The sequence below is a fragment of the Aspergillus viridinutans genome (genome assembly GCF_018404265.1).
Source record: "Aspergillus viridinutans IFM 47045 DNA, scaffold_5, whole genome shotgun sequence".
Taxonomy (NCBI): Eukaryota; Fungi; Ascomycota; class Eurotiomycetes; order Eurotiales; family Aspergillaceae; genus Aspergillus; species Aspergillus viridinutans.
In genome coordinates, this window is record NW_025091221.1 from 2,488,628 (window position 1) to 2,507,945 (window position 19,318).

The 19,318-nt window shown below is 52.7% G+C and overlaps 8 protein-coding genes across 8 annotated transcripts; 5 read left to right on the top strand and 3 right to left on the bottom strand.

Moving 5' to 3' along the window:
* Positions 1–41: 41 nt before the first annotated feature.
* Positions 42–1,475, bottom strand: Aspvir_007786 (Zn(II)2Cys6 transcription factor domain-containing protein; the record flags this gene model as incomplete). Its single annotated transcript, XM_043270963.1, has 1 exon — positions 42–1,475. One exon carries the CDS (start codon positions 1,473–1,475, stop codon positions 42–44), a length of 1,434 nt encoding a protein of 477 aa, XP_043126898.1.
* Positions 1,476–3,372: 1,897 nt separating this feature from the next.
* Positions 3,373–4,669, top strand: Aspvir_007787 (Gfo/Idh/MocA family protein; the record flags this gene model as incomplete). Its single annotated transcript, XM_043270964.1, has 2 exons — positions 3,373–3,488; positions 3,547–4,669. The coding sequence occupies 2 exons, from the start codon at positions 3,373–3,375 to the stop codon at positions 4,667–4,669; spliced, it is 1,239 nt and encodes a 412-aa protein (XP_043126899.1).
* A 521-nt stretch (positions 4,670–5,190) lies between these two features.
* On the top strand, positions 5,191–6,803 carry Aspvir_007788 (FAD-binding oxidoreductase; the record flags this gene model as incomplete). Its single annotated transcript, XM_043270965.1, has 3 exons — positions 5,191–5,704; positions 5,769–6,273; positions 6,332–6,803. 3 exons carry the CDS (start codon positions 5,191–5,193, stop codon positions 6,801–6,803), a joined length of 1,491 nt encoding a protein of 496 aa, XP_043126900.1.
* A 153-nt stretch (positions 6,804–6,956) lies between these two features.
* Aspvir_007789 (bifunctional cytochrome P450/NADPH--P450 reductase) lies at positions 6,957–10,430 on the bottom strand (the record flags this gene model as incomplete). The annotated part of the gene is made up of 4 exons (XM_043270966.1): positions 6,957–8,981; positions 9,039–9,870; positions 9,924–9,957; positions 10,016–10,430. 4 exons carry the CDS (start codon positions 10,428–10,430, stop codon positions 6,957–6,959), a joined length of 3,306 nt encoding a protein of 1,101 aa, XP_043126901.1.
* A 419-nt stretch (positions 10,431–10,849) lies between these two features.
* Aspvir_007790 (zinc-binding alcohol dehydrogenase family protein) lies at positions 10,850–12,041 on the top strand (the record flags this gene model as incomplete). Its single annotated transcript, XM_043270967.1, has 2 exons — positions 10,850–11,451; positions 11,507–12,041. 2 exons carry the CDS (start codon positions 10,850–10,852, stop codon positions 12,039–12,041), a joined length of 1,137 nt encoding a protein of 378 aa, XP_043126902.1.
* Positions 12,042–12,306: 265 nt separating this feature from the next.
* Aspvir_007791 (FAD-dependent oxidoreductase) lies at positions 12,307–13,733 on the bottom strand (the record flags this gene model as incomplete). Its single annotated transcript, XM_043270968.1, has 4 exons — positions 12,307–13,049; positions 13,127–13,322; positions 13,390–13,528; positions 13,591–13,733. 4 exons carry the CDS (start codon positions 13,731–13,733, stop codon positions 12,307–12,309), a joined length of 1,221 nt encoding a protein of 406 aa, XP_043126903.1.
* Positions 13,734–14,148: 415 nt separating this feature from the next.
* On the top strand, positions 14,149–15,170 carry Aspvir_007792 (isopenicillin N synthase family dioxygenase; the record flags this gene model as incomplete). Its single annotated transcript, XM_043270969.1, has 2 exons — positions 14,149–14,448; positions 14,523–15,170. The coding sequence occupies 2 exons, from the start codon at positions 14,149–14,151 to the stop codon at positions 15,168–15,170; spliced, it is 948 nt and encodes a 315-aa protein (XP_043126904.1).
* A 1,738-nt stretch (positions 15,171–16,908) lies between these two features.
* Positions 16,909–18,290, top strand: Aspvir_007793 (putative bZIP transcription factor (MetR); the record flags this gene model as incomplete). The annotated part of the gene is made up of 2 exons (XM_043270970.1): positions 16,909–17,206; positions 17,662–18,290. The coding sequence occupies 2 exons, from the start codon at positions 16,909–16,911 to the stop codon at positions 18,288–18,290; spliced, it is 927 nt and encodes a 308-aa protein (XP_043126905.1).
* Between the last annotated feature and the right edge of the window lie 1,028 nt (positions 18,291–19,318).

Genomic DNA, 19,318 nt, shown 5'->3' on the forward strand with positions numbered 1-19,318 from the left:
GTGCCACCCACAATGGCATTCTCTGCCACGAAATGATCGGATCAGATACGCAATAATTCTCGAAGCCGTCCCAACCGACGTTGAACCTCCGAATCAGGCTCACCTTCCGCGCCTGTGATGGTGGTGGGCTGTGAAGAACCGGAGATATCAAGCTGCTGCGACAGCACTGGCGGGGACTCCGGTGCTAAGTAACTGGAAACGGCTTGGTGTTGACGCTCAAGGATATAGGAGCAAAGCTGCACGATTAGGACGAGTCGCATATCGGCTAGCGACGCGTCCACCGTCGCATCCTGATCAACCTTGGCAGGGACCAGACGAGACAAACGATCGACATCACGCTGCAGGGAGATAAACACGGCCACATAAATCTTGAGGAGCAGAGTATGACACGCAACTACCAGATGGCGCTCGATAATGCTGGAGTATGGAACCCCTGATGGCGGAGGAGGCCCAGGCTGCATGTCCTGCGTGGAGATCGATGATGCGGAGGAGGTGTTGGTGCATGGATCAGATGTAGACTCACCATACAAGCCACGCAAGGTCTCCATAAATTGGTACGAAGCGGAAAAGACATTGTGGAGAGTATTGTCCGTGGAGGATTGCTCAAGCGTACTCGTCTTGGGGTCCATGCAGGGGAAAAAGTTCATATCGGCGGAGGCGTGTACCAACCACGATGCCACGGACTTGAACGAGACATCGTTGATAAGGGAGCTGTGGCATGCTTGGCTTGAGTCTCGCTCAACATTGTCCGCAACTGTGCAACTCCAACGATGCAGGGAGGAGAGGCGATTACTTAGTTGCGACAGCTGCGAAATGCCGATATCAGGGCTGATTTTGCCGGCCATCATATCACTGCGGTGATCGGTTGTCTGGACGAGTCCACTCCATAGACAGGAGCAATCGCCGTTCTCCCATGGCAAGAGACTTGGTACTGTGTCGACGGAAGCCAAGCCGGCGTCCATCTGCTGGCCGATGAGGTTAAACATGTTGGAGGTCCAGTCCTGCTGCTCATTGCCGTATCTCTCCATTTCGTGCATGCGCATTTGGCACGACCACATGGCGGTGGAGGTATCCATCGATTCTGGAAAAACCGACCTCCAATCCGCTGTGCTATGCTGGTCAATGTTTGAGTCTGCACATGGTCTTTTTGTATTGGTATCCGTGTCGGGGTTACCGGTACTGTGCGATCTATCTGTTGTTCTGGTAGTGGTAGCAGAGGCAACTGTGGCATGGCGATCGGCTTTGTCTGCGGTACTGGCACTGAGATCGACATTGCTATCTTGTCCATCAGCTGGTGGGTCGGCCACGCGATACATGCTAGGACGGCCTTTTGGCAAGCTGGAGCTATATACGCACTCAGCGCCTTGGCGGAGGCACCGAATACATGCTCCCATGTCACTGTTGCCAGCACGGGTGCATCGCAGCTTCTGTCCATGGCATCGATCACACGATTGTCGCCGGGGAGTCACAGTCATTGCTATTAGAGGGATTCATCAAATTCAATTCATCCTGCGAGGAAGAAGATGGGATGGGGTGGACCTAGAGAAGGTTTAAAGCAGTTAGATAACTTCTATCCATAGCGCCCTAAGCACCATGGCCTCACGAGGCTTTTCCATTTATGTCTATCCAACTCTTGGATACAAAATGGCCCCCAACGCTAAGGCAGGGAGAGATAGAACTGCCATTTATGTCTATCCAACTCATAAAAAATGGCCCCCAACGCTAAGGCAGTTAGAACTGATTCAGAGCTTACTCATTTTAGGAAATACGATGCGAGGCAAGTAGCAAGTGCTATTTAGCTTTGAGTTACTCGTGCTAACACCGTGGCTCTGACCTACACGCATATAGAGAATTGTCCCTTTCGTTCCTGGCAACTTCAATCGAATCAATGATTCAGGTCTCTCTCGACCGCGGCCAGAATCGTATTCGTGGCCGACATTACCAGGATTAAATCAGCGTATTCCTTCATGTAGATGATATTACTGATGCAGATCACTGTGCCGCACTGCAGTTGGAGAGACCCACTCCAGTCCTCTTAGTCCTCCTCCTAGACCAGGAGATAAAGGGGCTACGCACAGTAAATGAGAAGCAGAAGCGAAAGCGCGCAGCCCCTAGATCTTGTATTGCCACTGGGGGTCTAGGTAGCGATCAAACACTCTTTGCAGCGCCAATTCTGCAGGAGAACAAAGTCAGTCGCCCTATCATAGACTTGTTGTCCACCACATGAAGATCAGACAACTGCACGAGGTCTATTGACTCGAATAACTCGTCACTTGATCGTATTTAAGGTTAACCTAGGATCGCCAATTCTCCACACCCGTCCCGTCCCGCGCGGGGAGGCCGAGCTTCTTGTCCAACTGCCATCGTAATCAGCTGGGTAGAACGGGAATGAGGCATGGGCGGATAGAAGTGATATACCTATTCAGGTAGGTGGTATCCGTAGGTGGTATCCGTAATCTATAACAAACATGCCGTAGTATCGACGTCGTATTCTCGTGCTGAAGCAATAAGATATGAGCCAACGTGGCTGCACCTTGCAGCTGCTACAGCGCCACGTGTGAACCTGGATGAGAGTCTAGGAAACCATGTAATACAGCACACTTCTTAGGAACTGGTTCTAGAGTTGCATAACCGAACCGCAAAAATCGAATCCAACCCTCACCGAGCTCGCAGCGGGGGGGGGGTTCGGGGGCAAGCCTAAGGAATCGCTTTAGGGGCGGGTTCCCTTCCCCAAGCCTAATTCAGGTTCGGTGAAACTACCTAATCTGTTTTAGATAGAAATCACTAATTTCTAGGATTTCTATAGAAATTTTAATATCACTAGATAGTCCCTGATTCAGGCTATCTAAATATATAAATATTAATTTATAATACCTAGTGGTTGCTGAGATACAAGGGAATAATCATCTCTGTTAGGGGTTGGTATGAAAGTGGTGATATACGTGCATCAACCTTCAACAATTACTATGATCTAAGGATGATTTTTAACCACCACCAACCCAGATTGGATCCAGGTTGGCTCCAGGTCCTAAAATTTGAACTCGAAATCGCAGTGGTTTGGTGCCAACTATATAAATTACTATGTAATGTTGCTTGGTCTTATTACCTTGCTAAGCTTACTAGTAGGCTGAGTAGAGCTAATGAGTTCTGCACCACACCTCCGTAGACTATACTAGACTGGACCGGACTCTTGATTCTTGACTCTATCGGCGCTTACTGACTCAGAAAATGCCCCGTTAGCGTGCATTGTCCACACCTTAGCAACCTTACTAAGGACTCAAGGTATATTAGTAGTATGGTGGGTCGAAGCTATCACTCTTCATTCTATTGCAAGATGTTCTACTCATGTACTGACTCTTGAGCAACATCATCATGGGATCTCTGGCATCCATGGTCGGTCGAATCTACCAGGCGTTCAGTCCGCCGCAACAACCTGCCAAGCGTGGAGATGCCCTCAAATTCGGCATCTTGGGAGCTGCCAACATCGCGTAAGAGATTATCCACTTGCTGGAAGACTAAGCAAGCCCACTGACGTATCAAATGCAGCCCCCTTGCCCTGATTACTCCCGCCAAGTCTCATCCCGAAGTCATCATCCAGGCGGTTTCGGCTCGGGATCGTAACAAGGCCGAGGCGTTTGCCAAATCTCACGGCATTCCCGAAATCAAAGAGTCATACGAAGATATTCTCAACGACCCCAACATCGACTGTGTCTTTATTCCCCTTCCAAACGGCCTGCATTATGAATGGGCCGTCCGTGCCATTCGCGCCGGCAAGCATGTCCTCCTAGAGAAGCCTTCCGTGTCAAACGCGACAGAAGCAGAAATCCTCTTCACCCTGCCCGAGTTGTCTCAGCCTAATGGCCCCGTCCTGCTGGAAGCGTTCCACAGCCGCTTCTTCCCGGCCTGGTCCTACTTCCGCTCGTTGATCAACCCAGCCGATGTCGTCCACGTGAACGCCGTCTCCATGATTCCCTGGTGGGGAACCAGCAAGGACGACATCCACTTCAACTACAACCTGTCCGGCGGAAGCATGATGGCAATGGGGACCTACAACTTCGCCGCGCTGCGGCTCTTCTTCGACGCCGAGCCGGAAGAGTGTCTCAGCTGCCAGACCCACGCCTACACCGACGGCATCCACGACAAATGCGACTACGACTTCACAGCCAAGTTCCGGTTTCCCAACGGCGGCATCGGCGAGGCGTCGAGTACCCTCAAGGGACCCACGTACTGGACCCCGTCCCACGTCACCGTAACCCACAGGGAAACCATCGTGGCGGACAAAAGCCTCCCCGACTCGCAGTTCAAAGCTCAACAGCGCGAGCTAACGCTCCACGGCTTCGTGCACGGCATCTTCTGGCACCGGATCGATATCAAAGACGTCTACGAGATCCGGAGCCGAGACACGGGCGAGACCATCAGAAAATGGGAGGAGAAGACCTCCCGCAAAGCATACACTTTCAAGGAAGCGGGTGGGGAGTTCGCGGACCTGCCTGGGGAAGCTTACTGGATGTCGTATCGGCACCAGTTGGAGCAATTCGTCAATCGCGTCAAGGGCCGCAAGACTCAACACTGGATCAATGGGGACGACTCGATCGCCCAGATGAAGATGTTGGACATGGCGTATGAGAAGAGTGGGCTTGGTCCCCGGCCCACCAGTTCGTTTAAATAGTTTGCCTTGCTGTGGTTTCGTTTTCCAGCACATTATTGTGGTATTCAAGCTCTATGAGTTACACCTTGCTCCCCCCGCTTGCACTTGATGTCTCGTTCTTCTTCTAAGGGGACAAGAGGAGGACCAAAGCGAGTTATAAAAAAGTAATAAGCGGTAGAGCACTCCAGACTAAACTGTATTCCTGATAGGCTTTCTCTTGCTGCAATGACAATACCCATGCCTCTTACACAGGCTGGCATTGTTGGGACCCTCCAACTCAATCAATCAGCTATGTAGCTGCACAGCTGGTGCAGGAATGTATACGTAGTTGTATGTCCACTGTGTAAAAGCGCCGAATCAGTCATAGTTTTCGGCAGAATCGGCAATATTTTCATTGCAGACGTTGCTTCGGGCATTAATGACGCTCGCTGAGTCCAGCCTCAGGGGCCACTTCGCAATTACGAATTCGTATGAATATATTATCGTACTGTGATGGACAATAATCCCACACTCAAATTGTAACGACTAACAAGTACGTTCCCATGTCCCGGCTCATTGGACCACTTCTCCAACTGCTGGGGTTGCTCCCCCTGGCCACGGTGGCGCTTCCCAGCAGTAGTACAGGTAGTGTCTGCGATATCCTCAATTCCCGGTTCCCAGGCAGTGTCTCGTACTCGGGAGACCCGATCTACACTGCGTCGGTGTCATCCTATTACTCCGGATTCGAGAGAGCCCTGAGTCCCAGCTGCATCTTCAGACCAACTAGCACCGCCGAAGTTTCCGAATTCGTTCACTTGGTCAGCGTAAATGCATCGCTTCAATTTACCATCAGGGGCGGTGGGCACACCCTGTTCACCGGAGCGGCGAATATCGACGGGGGCATTACAGTGGACATGCGTGCTATGAACGCCCTGGCTCTCAGTGACGATCACAGGATTGCCTCCGTCGGCGGCGGCAGTATCTTCAGTGATCTCTATCCTCAGCTCGTGCCGCATAATCTCACGGTCATGGGGGGCCGAGTTCCGGGAATCGGGATCGGTGGATTTACAACCGGAGGTTAGTGAGGCGTCTACTTTATATCCATAGAAGTCCTTAGTCCTTACTCATTATTCCCCTCCAGGAGGTTTGAACTTCCTGTCGCGCAAGCACGGCTTCTCTTGCGATAACATCTACGGCTACGAGGTCGTTCTCGCCAACGGCTCAGTCGTCTACGCGAGCGCAAGCTCCCACCGCGACCTCTGGCTCGCGCTCAAAGGCGGCTCGAACAACTTCGGCATCGTCACGCGCTTTGATCTCGCGACCTTCCCACAGGGACTGATGTGGGGAGGCCTGGTGCTGTTCAACTACACGGACCACCAGACCATCAACGCCCAGGCCCAAGCTTTCAGCGAGTTCATGGATCCCGCCAACTTCGACAGTGCAGCAGACATGGGGCTTATTCTGAACTTCGCCGACGGCAGCTTCTCGATTGGGAACTCGCTTTTCTACACGGAACCAGTCGCCTACCCGCCTGTCTACCGGCCGTTTACCTCCCTGCCGTCCCCGATTTTGGACGACCTGGGCTTCAATAACGTGAGTGGCATGGTGGCTAAATTTGGAGATTCTCTTCCATCAAGGCTGAATCGGTATGCGCTTCAATTCCATGCCTGTGCTTTGGGCTTAAGTTATTGATTACCAAGATAGGGTAACCGAGCTCGTATACTCCTTCAAGAACGCCAACGCAACGATATACAAACACCTCTTCCAGATCTGGGAAGACGGGTGCACCTCCCTCGTCGAGGCCGGGATCTCGGGCCTGCAAGTCCAATACCTGCTCCAGCCTCAACCCGTCACGAACGGCACAAACTCCCTCGGCCAGGCACCCGGCGAGACAGATATCGTGATCGGACTCGCCACCGTCGCCTACGACAATGCGTCTGACGACAACACGGCGATGATTGGCCTCCAGACCATGGTCAATGCACAAGAGGCGATCCTGCAGAGGGCAGGCCTCTATATCCCTTTCAAGTACCTGAACTATGCGGACAAGTCGCAGGACCCCTTTGGCAGTTATGGGAAGGCGAACAAGGCTCGTGTCGAGGATGTCAGTAGGCGGTATGATCCCCAGCAGATGTTTCAGAGACAGGTTCCTGGGGGGTTTAAGCTTTTTGCATGACTGGACATATACATATATAGGGATAGATATACATGTTCCTCGAGTTTATGTTGATCCGCACTGAATACCCTTTTTTCCTATAAATCTAGCACATACGACGATAGGGCGTGGAATAGGGCTTCTCATCTGTGATTATATGGCCAGCGGGCGATATTAGTACACATCACTAATGTACTGAACATTCTTCATCGTATCCAACCACTCCAGTGCCTCGGCCTCACTTCTGCCCGTCTTCTCCATCCAGATCCGCCTCCACGTCGCTGCAGCACTCCTCCCCAGCCTGCCCGCGCTTCCACACGTGTATACACATGCTCCGCCCTCAAACATCGGCCAGACACGTTCCCGGTGCTCCCACAGCGCATCCGAGACGTATCGTCTGCGGCGCCCGTCATCCGGTCTCGAAAAGCAGGGAATCATCTCCACGATCCCTTCCTTTTCCCAGGCCTCAAACTCAGACCGGTACAGGTAGTCTTTCTCCGGGTGTCTGCAGCCGAAAAAGAGAAGGGCGGGACCGAGCTGCTGCCGTCCGTCACGGCAAATGGCCGCTCGCTCTTGGCAGAAGGCTCGCATGGGCGCAATGCCGGTCCCGGCAGCGACCATGATGATGGGCGTCTTCGGGTCTGGAGGCAGGTGGAAGGGCACTTTGGTTGGCCGGATGCAACAGACGATCGAGTCTCCTGGCGTGCGGCTGGCGAGGTAGGAGCTGGCTACGCCGCGGAACGTGCCGTGGCCGCTCAGGGATTCGGCCTCGAAGACGTCGAAGGTGACGCTCGTGACCGAGTCTCCTTGCATGGGAGAGGAAGAAATGGAGTATACCCGTGGCGCCAACGGGAGGAGGAAGTCAATGTATACTCCAAATGGTAAATCCAGCTGGGGGACTTCCTCGAGAACATCAATGACAGAGTATCTCTTGTCCAGCAGGCGCTGGTAGGACGTGTCGTCAAGCATCCTTTGTAGCTGGATACGTTCTGCGGTGTCGCCTTTGGCGAAAGAGGCCAGGGTCTCGAGCTGCCGCTTGCTGATAGGCGCCGCGAGCTCGACCCTGCTCCGAAGGAAATGCTCCACTGCCATCGGTTGGACAGGGAGGAATTTCTTCTTCTTGCTTGACGGCGGGACACTCATCACGTCTCCGGCAGTGAGACGGAATCGCTTCATAACTCGGGTCACCGCTTCGTCTGAATTCCGACCCTTGATGACCAAGTAATCGCCTGATCGGTATCCACATCCGGCAGGAAGACGCACTTCAGTATGTCGTTTGGCAGGGCCCACTGTCGTGTCTGCCAGCTCAAGATTGGCAGTGACGACGGCTGTGAACATTTCCTCGCCGCCGGCGAGTGCCTGAGGGAGTGTCTGCAGCTCACTGTTCTCGATGTGCACGTCGACGCCGATCCGACTGGGATGTTCCTGCGACGTACTGCCCGATAGAATCATGCACAGCTTCTCGCTCCATGCCTCCCACGGTCCGACGAGGTCGCGCTTCACATTCGCAAAGCCAGCTTCGATGATCCGCTCGGCACCCAGCTTCTCGAGGCACTCGTCGATCAAGATGGGTATCCGGTGGAAAGTATGTACCCAGTCACTGTTTCCCACGCCAAACACGGCAAACTTCGTTCCGGCTGGCAGCTTTCCCCCCCACTTGGAGGAGGCCAGACTTTCGACCCAGGCGACAAACTTCTTTCCGTTATCCGGCGGTCTACCTTCGTATGACGGCGTGATAATAACGCAGGGCTTGTCCGTCGGCAGATTCTCCGTCGCAGCATCGAGTTCCCGTACATCGAGCTCGAGGCCAAATTCAGGAGTCATCCTAGAAAGCGCGTCGACCAGGCTCTCCGAAGTTCCTTGATTGCCTCCGAAGAAGACGGACACGGCTTTTTTCGCACCGGTTGGTCTCGGCGTGGTGTCCTGTGGCGGCTGGCCCTGGTGCCGAGGCGGCGCCTTTGCAGACTCCTGCGCTGCTGCCACTCCTCCAGGGATGCCAGTCATCAGGGTCCGGTCTGAGCGACGCCGGACCCGGATTTTGAAATCCACAGGCTTGACACCCATTTGCCCTGTGAGCTGTAGCTGGTACGCTGGGTTGGCCTTTTCAATGTCGAACTTTTGCAACACCATTGCTAGGTTGATGAGGATCTCTTGTTCCGCAAAGCCACGACCGATGCACGCCCGCAAGCCGTCGCCAAACTTACACGGTTAGTGCTGGAGTCTCGGGGCGAAGCGGGGGAGAGATCAATGACCTACCGGCTTCCAGGCGTTGGTGGGTAGTTTGGAGAAATTCACATCCAACATGCGTTCAGGTCGAAACTCATCGGCATCCGCGCCCCATACGTCGGGGTCGCGGTGGAAATGGCGCCAGATTCCGGACACCGTCTGCCCCTTTTTAATGAGATACTTGTTTCCAATGACGGTGTCCCGGACGGCGAACCTGGTCAGCAAACTGACAGGGTGCTGCAAGCGTAGCGCCTCCTTCATGACTGCGTCAAGATACCTCAGCTTCCGCAGCATGCCATAGTTGAGGACGTTGTCGCCAACGATCCGGTCCACTTCCTCTCGGGCTTTGCGCATCGTGTCGGGATTGTTGCAGAGGAAGTAGTAGATGAAGCAGAGGGTGGAGCTGGTGGTCTCGTAGCCACCACCGAGAAGGGTAGGGATCTGGAAAATGACATTCTCAACCCCCAGTTTCTCGCCAGTCTCCCGATCAACGCCATTGAGCATCACGTTCAGCAGGTCGTTCGCTTCGGGTTTGGGGTTTTCAAGTCGCTCCTGGATGATCTGTCGGCAGAGCGCCCTCATCTTCACGATATTCTCCTGTCGATGCTCCTCGTCTCGACGGAAGTAAAGCAGGTTGATCAGGTCCGGCCGATTGGCGCGCTTCCCCGACTCCACAATCGATTCTTTCAGCTGTCTCATGAACGGGTGTGGGCCGTCCGAATAAAACTCGTTGAAGCGGTAGCCAAAGGCGCAGAGCCCGATTGTATCGAAGGTGAGCCGCGACATGTCCTCGATCATTTCGATTTCTTGTTCAGGGCCGAATCGGTCCCATTTGAGGATCAATTGGGCACTGATATCCTGCCTGTATATTGGCCCTGTTAGCCCTGATAGTTGATGACGGTTTGAGGCTCATACATATCATCAAACATCTTGCTCAGTCCGACTGGGCCTGTTTGGCGGGTCAGTTCCCTGGCTACAACTTCAGCTTTGCTCCAGAAAGAACCAACCAAATGCTGGAACAAGAAGCCGATGAGCCTTCCACCATGCCTTGTCCGTCGACTCGGCGGAGAATAACCCATCGCCGAAAACAGCTCGCATCTCCCGGTGTAGTCGATGAGTGAACTTGGTGAAGCGGGTGTCGTCCGCCATCTCGTTGACGAGCTCGCGGCTCCCCACAAAGACGCGTGGATAGGGCATGTTGAGATCGAGCTGGAAGATGGGTGCATACTGGTCCATAAGTTGCCAGTAGGTCTTTACTGGGAGAACGGGATCCAGGTCTGGGGCGTGTCCCAGCAGACCAAAGTAATGCTGGTGCGGAGGGGAGGGAATTGGGAGCAGGCTCGAGTGATCGATCTTTTCCTCGATGATGGTCTGGGTCTGGGTGCGGAATTCTTTTTCTTCGCGAGGGACTGGACATGCCATGATGTCAAGCTGAGCCGGACACGACATGATTCCGCGGATTCCACTGTCAATATCCAGTTCATGAACTCATGGGGTTGGCTCTCTGGTGGTTATATCGAAGCAACGTCTCATCCTGAACCAATACACTGCTGACTACGGCAGATACCATACAAAAAATGCATTCGGCGACATTCTTCGGCTTCATATATGGTTTGTTGACTTCGGTGCTGGTTTTCGGTTCTATCTCACGTCATAATATATATTATATATCCGAGTCTGTTTCGTTACAACCGTCATGAAACGTTACCATACAAACATTACCGGGGCAAGACATTTAAGAAGAGCATCAGCCAGTTTCCTTATTAATCAGAGCCTCACTTTTTGCTACCTACCTGCCCCTCTGCCCTCTGCCATTGTCTACATTCAGGTGCACAATCACAATGCCGTCAGCTTGTCCAACACTGTCATTACGCCCGCGGCAAACAGCCGTGGTGGCCCAGGGACCAGGGAAGCTCGCAATCCAGCACGATGCACCCATGCCCGCCCTCGGTCCAGACATGGTAATCGTAAAGACCGCCGCAGTGGCCATCAACCCGGCCGACGCGAAGATGCTCGACTACAGCGCAGCGGTTGGCGCCATCCACGGGTACGACTTCGCCGGCACCGTCGTCGCCCTAGGCGCCGACGCCCTTGCAGCGGGCCACTTGGCCGTCGGCGATAGGGTAGCGGGCCTGGTCCACGGCATGAACAAGCTCAAACCAGACGTGGGCGCCTTTGCCGAGTACGTGGGCGCGTATGCGGATCTGCTGCTGAAGATCCCCGACGATGTGAGTTTCGAAAATGCCGCGTCCTTGGGGACTGGCGTTGCCACTGCTGCGTTGGGCCTGTTCCATGAATTACGCGTGCCGGCGTCTCTGGAGCAGCTCTCCACGCGCGTGGACAAGCCCGCCGCAGTGGGAGAGGGAGAGGGAGGAGGGGAGTTTGTCCTAGTTGCAGGCGGCAGCACCGCAACCGGCACGCGTGCTCTCCAACTGCTTAAGCTGTGAGTCTTTTGCTCGGAATGCAATACACTTGCTGCATGGCTAAAACCCGTCAAGAGCCGGCCTCCGCCCCATTGCCACCTGCTCGCCCTCCAACTTCGAGCTGGCCCGCCGCTTCGGCGCCGAAAAGGTCTTCGACTACCGCAGCCCAACCTGCGCGGAGGAGATCCGCGCATACACGCGCAACGAGCTGGCCTACGCTCTCGACTGCGTCACCCAGGCCGACACCACGCAGCTCTGCTACGCGGCCATCGGCCGTGTGGGCGGCCGCTATGTCTCGCTCGAGCCTTTCCGGGAGACCATCTCGCAGACTCGCCCGTTGACGATTCAGCCGTCGTGGGTTATGGTGCTGACGATCTTCGGTCATAAGGTTGCATTGGACGGGGAGTATGGGCGTGAGGCGCGGCCGGAGGACCGGGCGTTTGGGGCAAGGGCTTTTGCGGCGGTTCAGGCGCTGCTGGATCGGGGGCTGATTGATGCTCATCCGGTCAAGGTGCAGGATGGTGGTTGGGAGGGGGTTATTCGAGGGGTGGACCTTATTCGCAGTCAGGCAATGTCTGGTCAGAAGCTTGTGTATTCTGTAGAGTCTTAGCTATTTAGGTATTACGATACGGTTTTTCTCCTACATAAAACCAAGTGGTCTGGAGACTACGTGTGCCATAAGCCTTGAACGATCCAGATCCTGAATGACAATCTACATGCAGACTATCGAGATGACGGTAAGAATTTGCTCTCGACCGTCTTCTTTACCTTGATTAGGCTCATCGAATCTATCCTCTACAGGGTTAGAAGAAGCAGGTATGTTAGAAAGACGTCCATTCTCTCTAGAGGGTATGAACAGATAGATATAGGAATGATCACGCTCTCGTCTCTAGAACAATCTCCACCTCAGGAAGCGGTTTCGCCTCCTGCATCGCCGAGACGACCTTGGACTTCCGCGCCGTATTCCTAGCCTGCTGGTCATTCCTCGAGTTCCGCACCGCCTCGACCCCTCTCTCCAGCATCTCAGCATTATACGCCGCAACCGCAGCCTTGACAGCCTCGATATCCCGCACATCTACGCTCCCAAGCATCCTCGACAACTGCAACGCATCAATAAACGTATGATACCCCCCCTCCCCCCGAAACGGCGTCATCGCATGCGCCGCATCCCCCATCAGAATGACCCGCCCGGCAGGCACACTCTCCGCCTCAAGCTCCAGATCACGCCAGATATGCGGCTCGGCCTTGATCCCGCTCGCAGGCGTCGCCTCGAAGATCTCGCGGAACTTCGGGGGCAGCTTGCCCACCTTTTCCAGCACGTAGGCGAGTTTTTCTTCCTGGGTCGCGCGCTGCAGCCAGTGCGTGGGCTCGGCGACGTGCGCGTCGGGCTCCATGAACATCCAGTAGTGCCGGCCCGAGACCCCGTCGGGATAGACGTGGTGCAGGCCGCCGAAGTTCCAGAAGCCGAGGTCTGGGCTGATGAAGATGTAGGCGCTGTGGCCGAGGGCGAGCTGGCGCGCGAACGCTTTGCCGTGGAGGTCGAGTTCGCCGACGATGGCCGCTAGGGGGATGAGGTTTAGGACTTGGTCGCTGGGTTTTTGGAGGAGGTGTTCTCGGACTTGTATTTTGCGTATCGTTAAATTAATTGGATAAACGGAAGCGGGGGGAGAGGGAGGGAGGGGGGACTGGACCTACCCACGCTCTTGATCCCGTCGGCACCGACGAGAATGTCTCCCGTGGCGCTAGTCCCATCCTCAAAGAAGACGGCGACGCCGTTGTCGTCGTGCTTGACTCTCCTGACTCGCTTGCCCCATTGGATATCAAGGTTGGTAGCCAGCCAGTCCCGAAGACGACGGCGTTCGGAGCGGATGATCGGTAGCTCAGGAGAGTCCTACATGACTATCAATCAGCTGGGCCTAGGCACTAGTTGCCATTGTTTTCTGGATGGTAGAGACTACCTGCACACCAAGACGGCCCTCCCTGCCAGGAAAGTACAGCCCAATCTGGGCCGGGAGGTTTAGCGGCGCGAGATGGTTCGTGGCCTCTTTCAGATCGGGCATATCCGATGGAAAGGCAGTGGTGATTTGATCAATGATACTGTCAAGTCATTATATCAACCTTTGAGCATGACTACAAGGTATGAGGGCAGCGAGGGCTACCTGTGAATGGCAATTGCCCAGCCCTGGAAGCGTGAATCCGCATTTTCATCCCGCTCAAAGATCTCGAACGAGATGCCCTGCTTTCGGAGACATTGGGCGAGGCTGAGGCCTCCGAGGCCGCCTCCAACAATAAGGACATGCATTTTGATGTAGCAGGAGTATCAGTGGGGTGACGTGACGGAAAGCTGCACTGCAGGGATCAGATCAAACGCCTCGCCTATGACTTAAATACTCCTCATGCTTTTCATTCTGGGCTTCTATCGAGGCCAAGGCACAAATGACCGACTATTCGGGTATTTTCATATCTTGCACGTTGATCACTACGAGTGAGTGACTCGATGAGCACCGAACGTCTGCTCAGTAGGAGTAGTAGCAAGAAACCGCCGAATGTTAGGGCTAGGAAATTGAAAATTACGCGTACGTTACAATACGTGACGAGGGCTGTCGGGGATATATATATAAAATGTCCGAGAAGATAGAGCCTTGTCCACTTCTTCAGACTGTTTCTTTCCTTTACTACTATTTCTGGCACAAGGCTAAGTACGTCTTGAACGAACAATGGGAGGCCTCCCCATCATCGACCTAGATCGATATCTCCACCCCACCTCACCCTCGGACCAGCAAGCCGTAATCGCAGAGGTCCGCGAGGCGTGCCAGCAGTATGGTTTCTTCCAGGTCAAAGGACACGGCGTGTCCCTGTCGCAGCAGGAGGGGTTGATCCAGGCCCTAGACAACTTCTTCAGTCTTCCCGCCGAGGACAAGGTCAAGCTTTCGTTTCTCAAGAGCCCTTGTCGCCGTGGGTATGAAGCGTCGGGAATGTCCCTTCGAGACGGGGACGCCTTGCCCGACTCGAAAGAGGTACTTACTTTTCCACTTTTCCATCCGGTTCAAGATGACATGATACGATACGATACTAATGGTGGCCACATCAGTCCTTCTACATCGGCCGAGAAGACCCCGTCGTCGAGCCCCCCGGCTTCCACGGCCCAAACGTCTGGCCCGATCTCCCAGACCACCAATTCAGACAGCCAGTCTGGTCCTACTACGAGCAAACCTCCTCGCTGGGCAAACTCATCTGGCAAATCCTCCTGCAAGGGCTAGGCTTCTCAACAACCCTCATGGAAAGCTTCACCAAGCGCCCCATCATCATGATGAAGATGATCCGCTACCCGCCGCTGAGCGCAACCCTCCCCGGCCAGTTTGGCGTAGGCGCGCACTCCGACTTCGGCGGCGTGACCATCCTGCTCCAACAGCCCGGCAGGGAGGGTCTGGAGGTTTGGCACGATGAAAGCGAGGCCTGGTTGCCCGTGCCTGCCGTGCAAGACGTCCTCGTCATTAACTGCGGCGATATGATTCAGAAATGGTCCGCGGGGGTGTACAGGAGCGCCAGGCACCGGGTGATCAACAAGTCTGCTGACGCGGAACGATTCTCCTGTGCGACGTTCTGGCATGGGGACTTTTCGGCTACCAATCCTTTGAATCCGGATGATCCTAGCAAGGACACGGTGGGGCAGTTGCTGCTTAGACGGTTTGGGAATCAGTTTTCGCTTTCGAAGGAGGTTATGGCTGCGGCGAATTAGGGAGGCCTTCTATGATGCGAGACCGGCAAATCCACATAAATTAGGGTTGATGATTACTAGATAGCTGCCTCTCCGAAGTAGTCCTATAACCGAGGTGCTGACCTTTTGTGTCGTGGTGTATGTATAGGTTGCTGCGTAGTGGCAGTCGTTAGCAAGGTTTCTGTCAATGAGAAGAAGCGAAGAATCAGTACAGGTAGTGTCAACAGGGAAGGATGTGTCATACACCATAAGCCAGCCTCGATAAAATGCTCGCCATCGGTGTGTGCGTTGATACGTTTGTCTCCTTTGTCTCCTCCTGGGAATGGGCCAAAAGCCCAAGTGATTGGGGGAGGGTTCATACTGGTAATGAACGATTGGTGGTGGTTGTTCCCTAATTCTGCCTTCCTTCTCATCTACATCATGTCTTCTATTTCCATCAGTACTCAAATAGTGCTGCATAAGCACCTACTCTAAGATCTCGCTCAAATTGAGATACCAGGGATACTACCCTGTCTGCTAGATAACTAAGAGTCAAGGATGCATTATGTTGACTATTATCACTCTGAAGCATAGGCAGGATGAGGAAAGTCTCTATATAAAATGATGTACTCCTTGGAATTACAGGCAAACAGAAAATTATAGAGCCTTGTACATCATCAGGACAGTGCACTTAGGCTTGGCTTAATGCCTTTTATTTGGCTGTCATGTGGCAGGCAATGATCAGTGAGTGATCAGGGACTCTCCGGAGAGCTCCGGGATTGCTCAGGGAGAATCCGGAAATGGCAAGTCGTAGTCTACAGTTTCTGCAGGAAAACAGTTCAGTAGGACTGAACTGCAACTGAGATTCATGCGCAAACCGCGTCATGGACAAAAAAGCTAAACCCAAACAGTCGTCTGAGGAATCACATTCACTACTGTAGTCAGCTCAAGGCTTTGGACAAGGGAAAGGAAGACGAGATAAGGCCGGCTGATTATTAATGTGCGGAGCCCGTTTCCTTGTGATTATTGAGGAGTTGTGATACTTCATCGTGAAATAATGGGTCCCGAGATTGGACAGTGCCTGGTTCGAGGCGTTTTAAAATCCGGTTGACTCCGATCTCGGTCACCGAAAAAGATGACTCAAGTGCGATGTAATCCTTTCTCGATACGGATAGTCAATAACGCACAGTGGCGAGACAAAGAAAGATTTTACCTTAATGTGTTGATTGTCAGTGACGAAGGGGATTCGAGTGAAGGTATTCGAGTGAAGGTATTCGAGTGAAGGTATTCGGTCCTATATCTTAAATGAATATGCTTTATTGTTGCTGTAGAGGGGTAATGTAAATGAATAGAACACTATCAAGCATCAATAGATTAGTCGTTTGGTTTTGTCAAATGCCCTGTGAAAACCCTTCTTTGATTTTCAATCATTGTGATCGGATCGCTTTGACCAGTTGACTTGCTCCGCCGGATTAATCATCCACCCCACCCTGCGCACATTCCCTCCCACCTCCCCGATGTCCCGCGTTCCACCGTGAGTATTATTCATTATTGACTGGTCTTCTCGTTCCTCTCTCTTCTACTCTTTCATCTCCGGACCCTCTTCCATAGTCAATTCGACCTCGACGTGATTATTCGAGCACATCTGACAAGTGCTACGACCGTGCGTCTTTGACGCATTTGTCACTCTCACAAGGCATCATCTGAACGAAACGCAAAGGAAGACAGCTACTCGATTTATCTCGAGAACTTGATAGAGGCTTAGCCTCACTCATACATCATGTCCGGTTACAACGGCCGACGTGCGCCCAACTTCTCCCAATACATCGAGGATTTGAATGCCATTCCCTCGCCGTACGACCAGGCTTTGCAGCAGCAACAGAGACAAGATACTTTCAGTCTCGATGCTGAACTCTCGTTGTTCACAAATACCGAATTCTTCGATTTCGACAATCTCGGGGATCTCAACCTGCCTCCGTTTGATGCCGTCAAGGAAGACAGTGCGAAGACAACGGAACATCAGAATGGAGGACATACCACCCACAATTCCGATATGGAGTTTCTGGATCTTCTAGGAGGTGAGTGAAAACCCCTCATTCTCCCATGCAACTCGTGATATCTTGCATCGTCCTTTTGGATCATTGGGGGCACATGGTTGCGGTTCGCGAAATCCGATGCACGGGCCATCATTGGTTGAGCAAAGCACCTAAATCCACCCCTGTCTGCATGAACCTTTTTCCCCTGTCTTTGCGCGGCTATCTCAAAAAGGGTTATGTGCTTCCTGCATCAAATTTGCAATTTAGCGTTGTCGTGAACGGGGTCGAGTATGGCGCGATATCACGTGACCGCTCTCGTCGCTATCCTCGTTGCACTTCATCTGGTATGAGTGTAGCAGGCCGCTTTCCTCAATTTCAATTGCTTCAGCATGTTATTTTATCTTGCAATGATTTCCTACACTTGTGTCGTCCAGCTTGGCTTTTGGAGCGCTGTATTTCTGATTAGTTATGGTCTGAGGCTAATCTCAACTCCATAGATGGTTTCACCAACACGCCCGATTTTTCGGCAGCCAACTTGAACTCGATCAGCTCTCAGGTTCCGATTCAAAATACGCAATTTTCAAAGATCCCATCAATCCCTTCGGGGCTTTCAAGTGCACCCTTCAACGCCAACCCAAGCCCAAGTCAGTCTAGTTCGTCTGCAACATCGCCTTCTGGTCCAGCTACCAGCCCAGTAGCTGCTCCAGCTGCTCCAGCTGCCTCTGCAACGACTGCGGCGGGACCCAAGCGCAAGAACACGCAAAAGGCGGCCCCTATCAGTGTGGAGGAGGCTGCCCGCATTGCCGCAGAGGAGGACAAGCGTCGCCGCAACACGGCTGCTAGCGCGCGATTCCGTGTCAAGAAGAAGCTCCGGGAACAAGCGTTGGAAAAGACCGTCAAGGAGACCAACGAGAAGAATGCCGCTCTTGAAGCCCGCGTGACCGCGCTAGAGCTGGAGAATCAATGGCTCAAGAACCTGATCACTGAGAAGAACGGCAAGTCGGCGGAGGAGACCAAGAAATCCGAGACCGACATTGCCAACATGTTCAAGAAATTCCTCTCCTCTCAGAAGGTCGACGCTGAACGGAGTAGTTCCGAGTCCAAGATCGGTGTCGGCACTGCGTGAACAGAGCTAAACCGAAAAATGAAAAAGAAAAAAAGAAAAAAAAAAAAAGGTGAAAGTATCGAATATATTAGTTACCGTTATTTTATTACAGCTTCTTTGTTTATATTATTGAACCAGTATCTGGTTGGTCATTATCTGGAGGCAATGAGGAAGGCGTCTCACGGAGCCAAGGGTGGATGAGCGAGTCTTATGATTGACGATACGTTAATGTGTCTGTTTATCAGCGAGCCCCATTGGAGGGATTCATTTAGAACGCAATTCATTTCACTTAATTCATCTCAATTGATATGGATAAAATTTTTATACACAGTTGAATAGTCGAGTCACTGTAGTGTGCAGTGTGCACTGCAGAGTCTTTTGACGGATCGAGGCTAAGCAGCTCATGCAGGGCATTGACGTATGCAGTTGACGACCTAGTCTAGCTCAGGAATAGAATAATCAATTAATCATGGAATAAGGATGAATGATAATATGATTGATCACGCATGGTAAGAAACTCTGGAGAGAAAAAGCCATGTGCTGCTCTGCGTGCTAGACTAGCTTCTGAGTAGACTGGATTAAGGTGTAACTCACCTACTGCTGTCTCTAAATCTTGAGTCTTAGGCATCTCAGCCACTGTTTAGGGCCCAATTAAGTGTTGTCACTTGTCAAGAGAGTGATTATCATCTGTATTAGTAGTTGAAGCTTTCTTCCTTCGCCATGCTGTTGTACTTTTGACTTTTCTCCTGGCATTCTACTATTATGATTGTGAACATTGTTAACATATTGAGGTTGACAGCGGTATACGCATTCCACTACTAAGCTTGAACTGTGGGTATACATATGCCGTCAAGGGTCAACTAGAAATAATGAATGCTGTTGATTATACTAAACAATACCAGCGGGATATCAATATTGTCAATGCATCTATCAATCGAGGTATACCAAGGCAGAAATAGCCAGCAACCAACCCAAACTCCCATGTCATGTTGACTCCCATCCCAAGCAGACAGACCTCCATCCTTTCCTCGCACGCGGAAAAAGAAAAA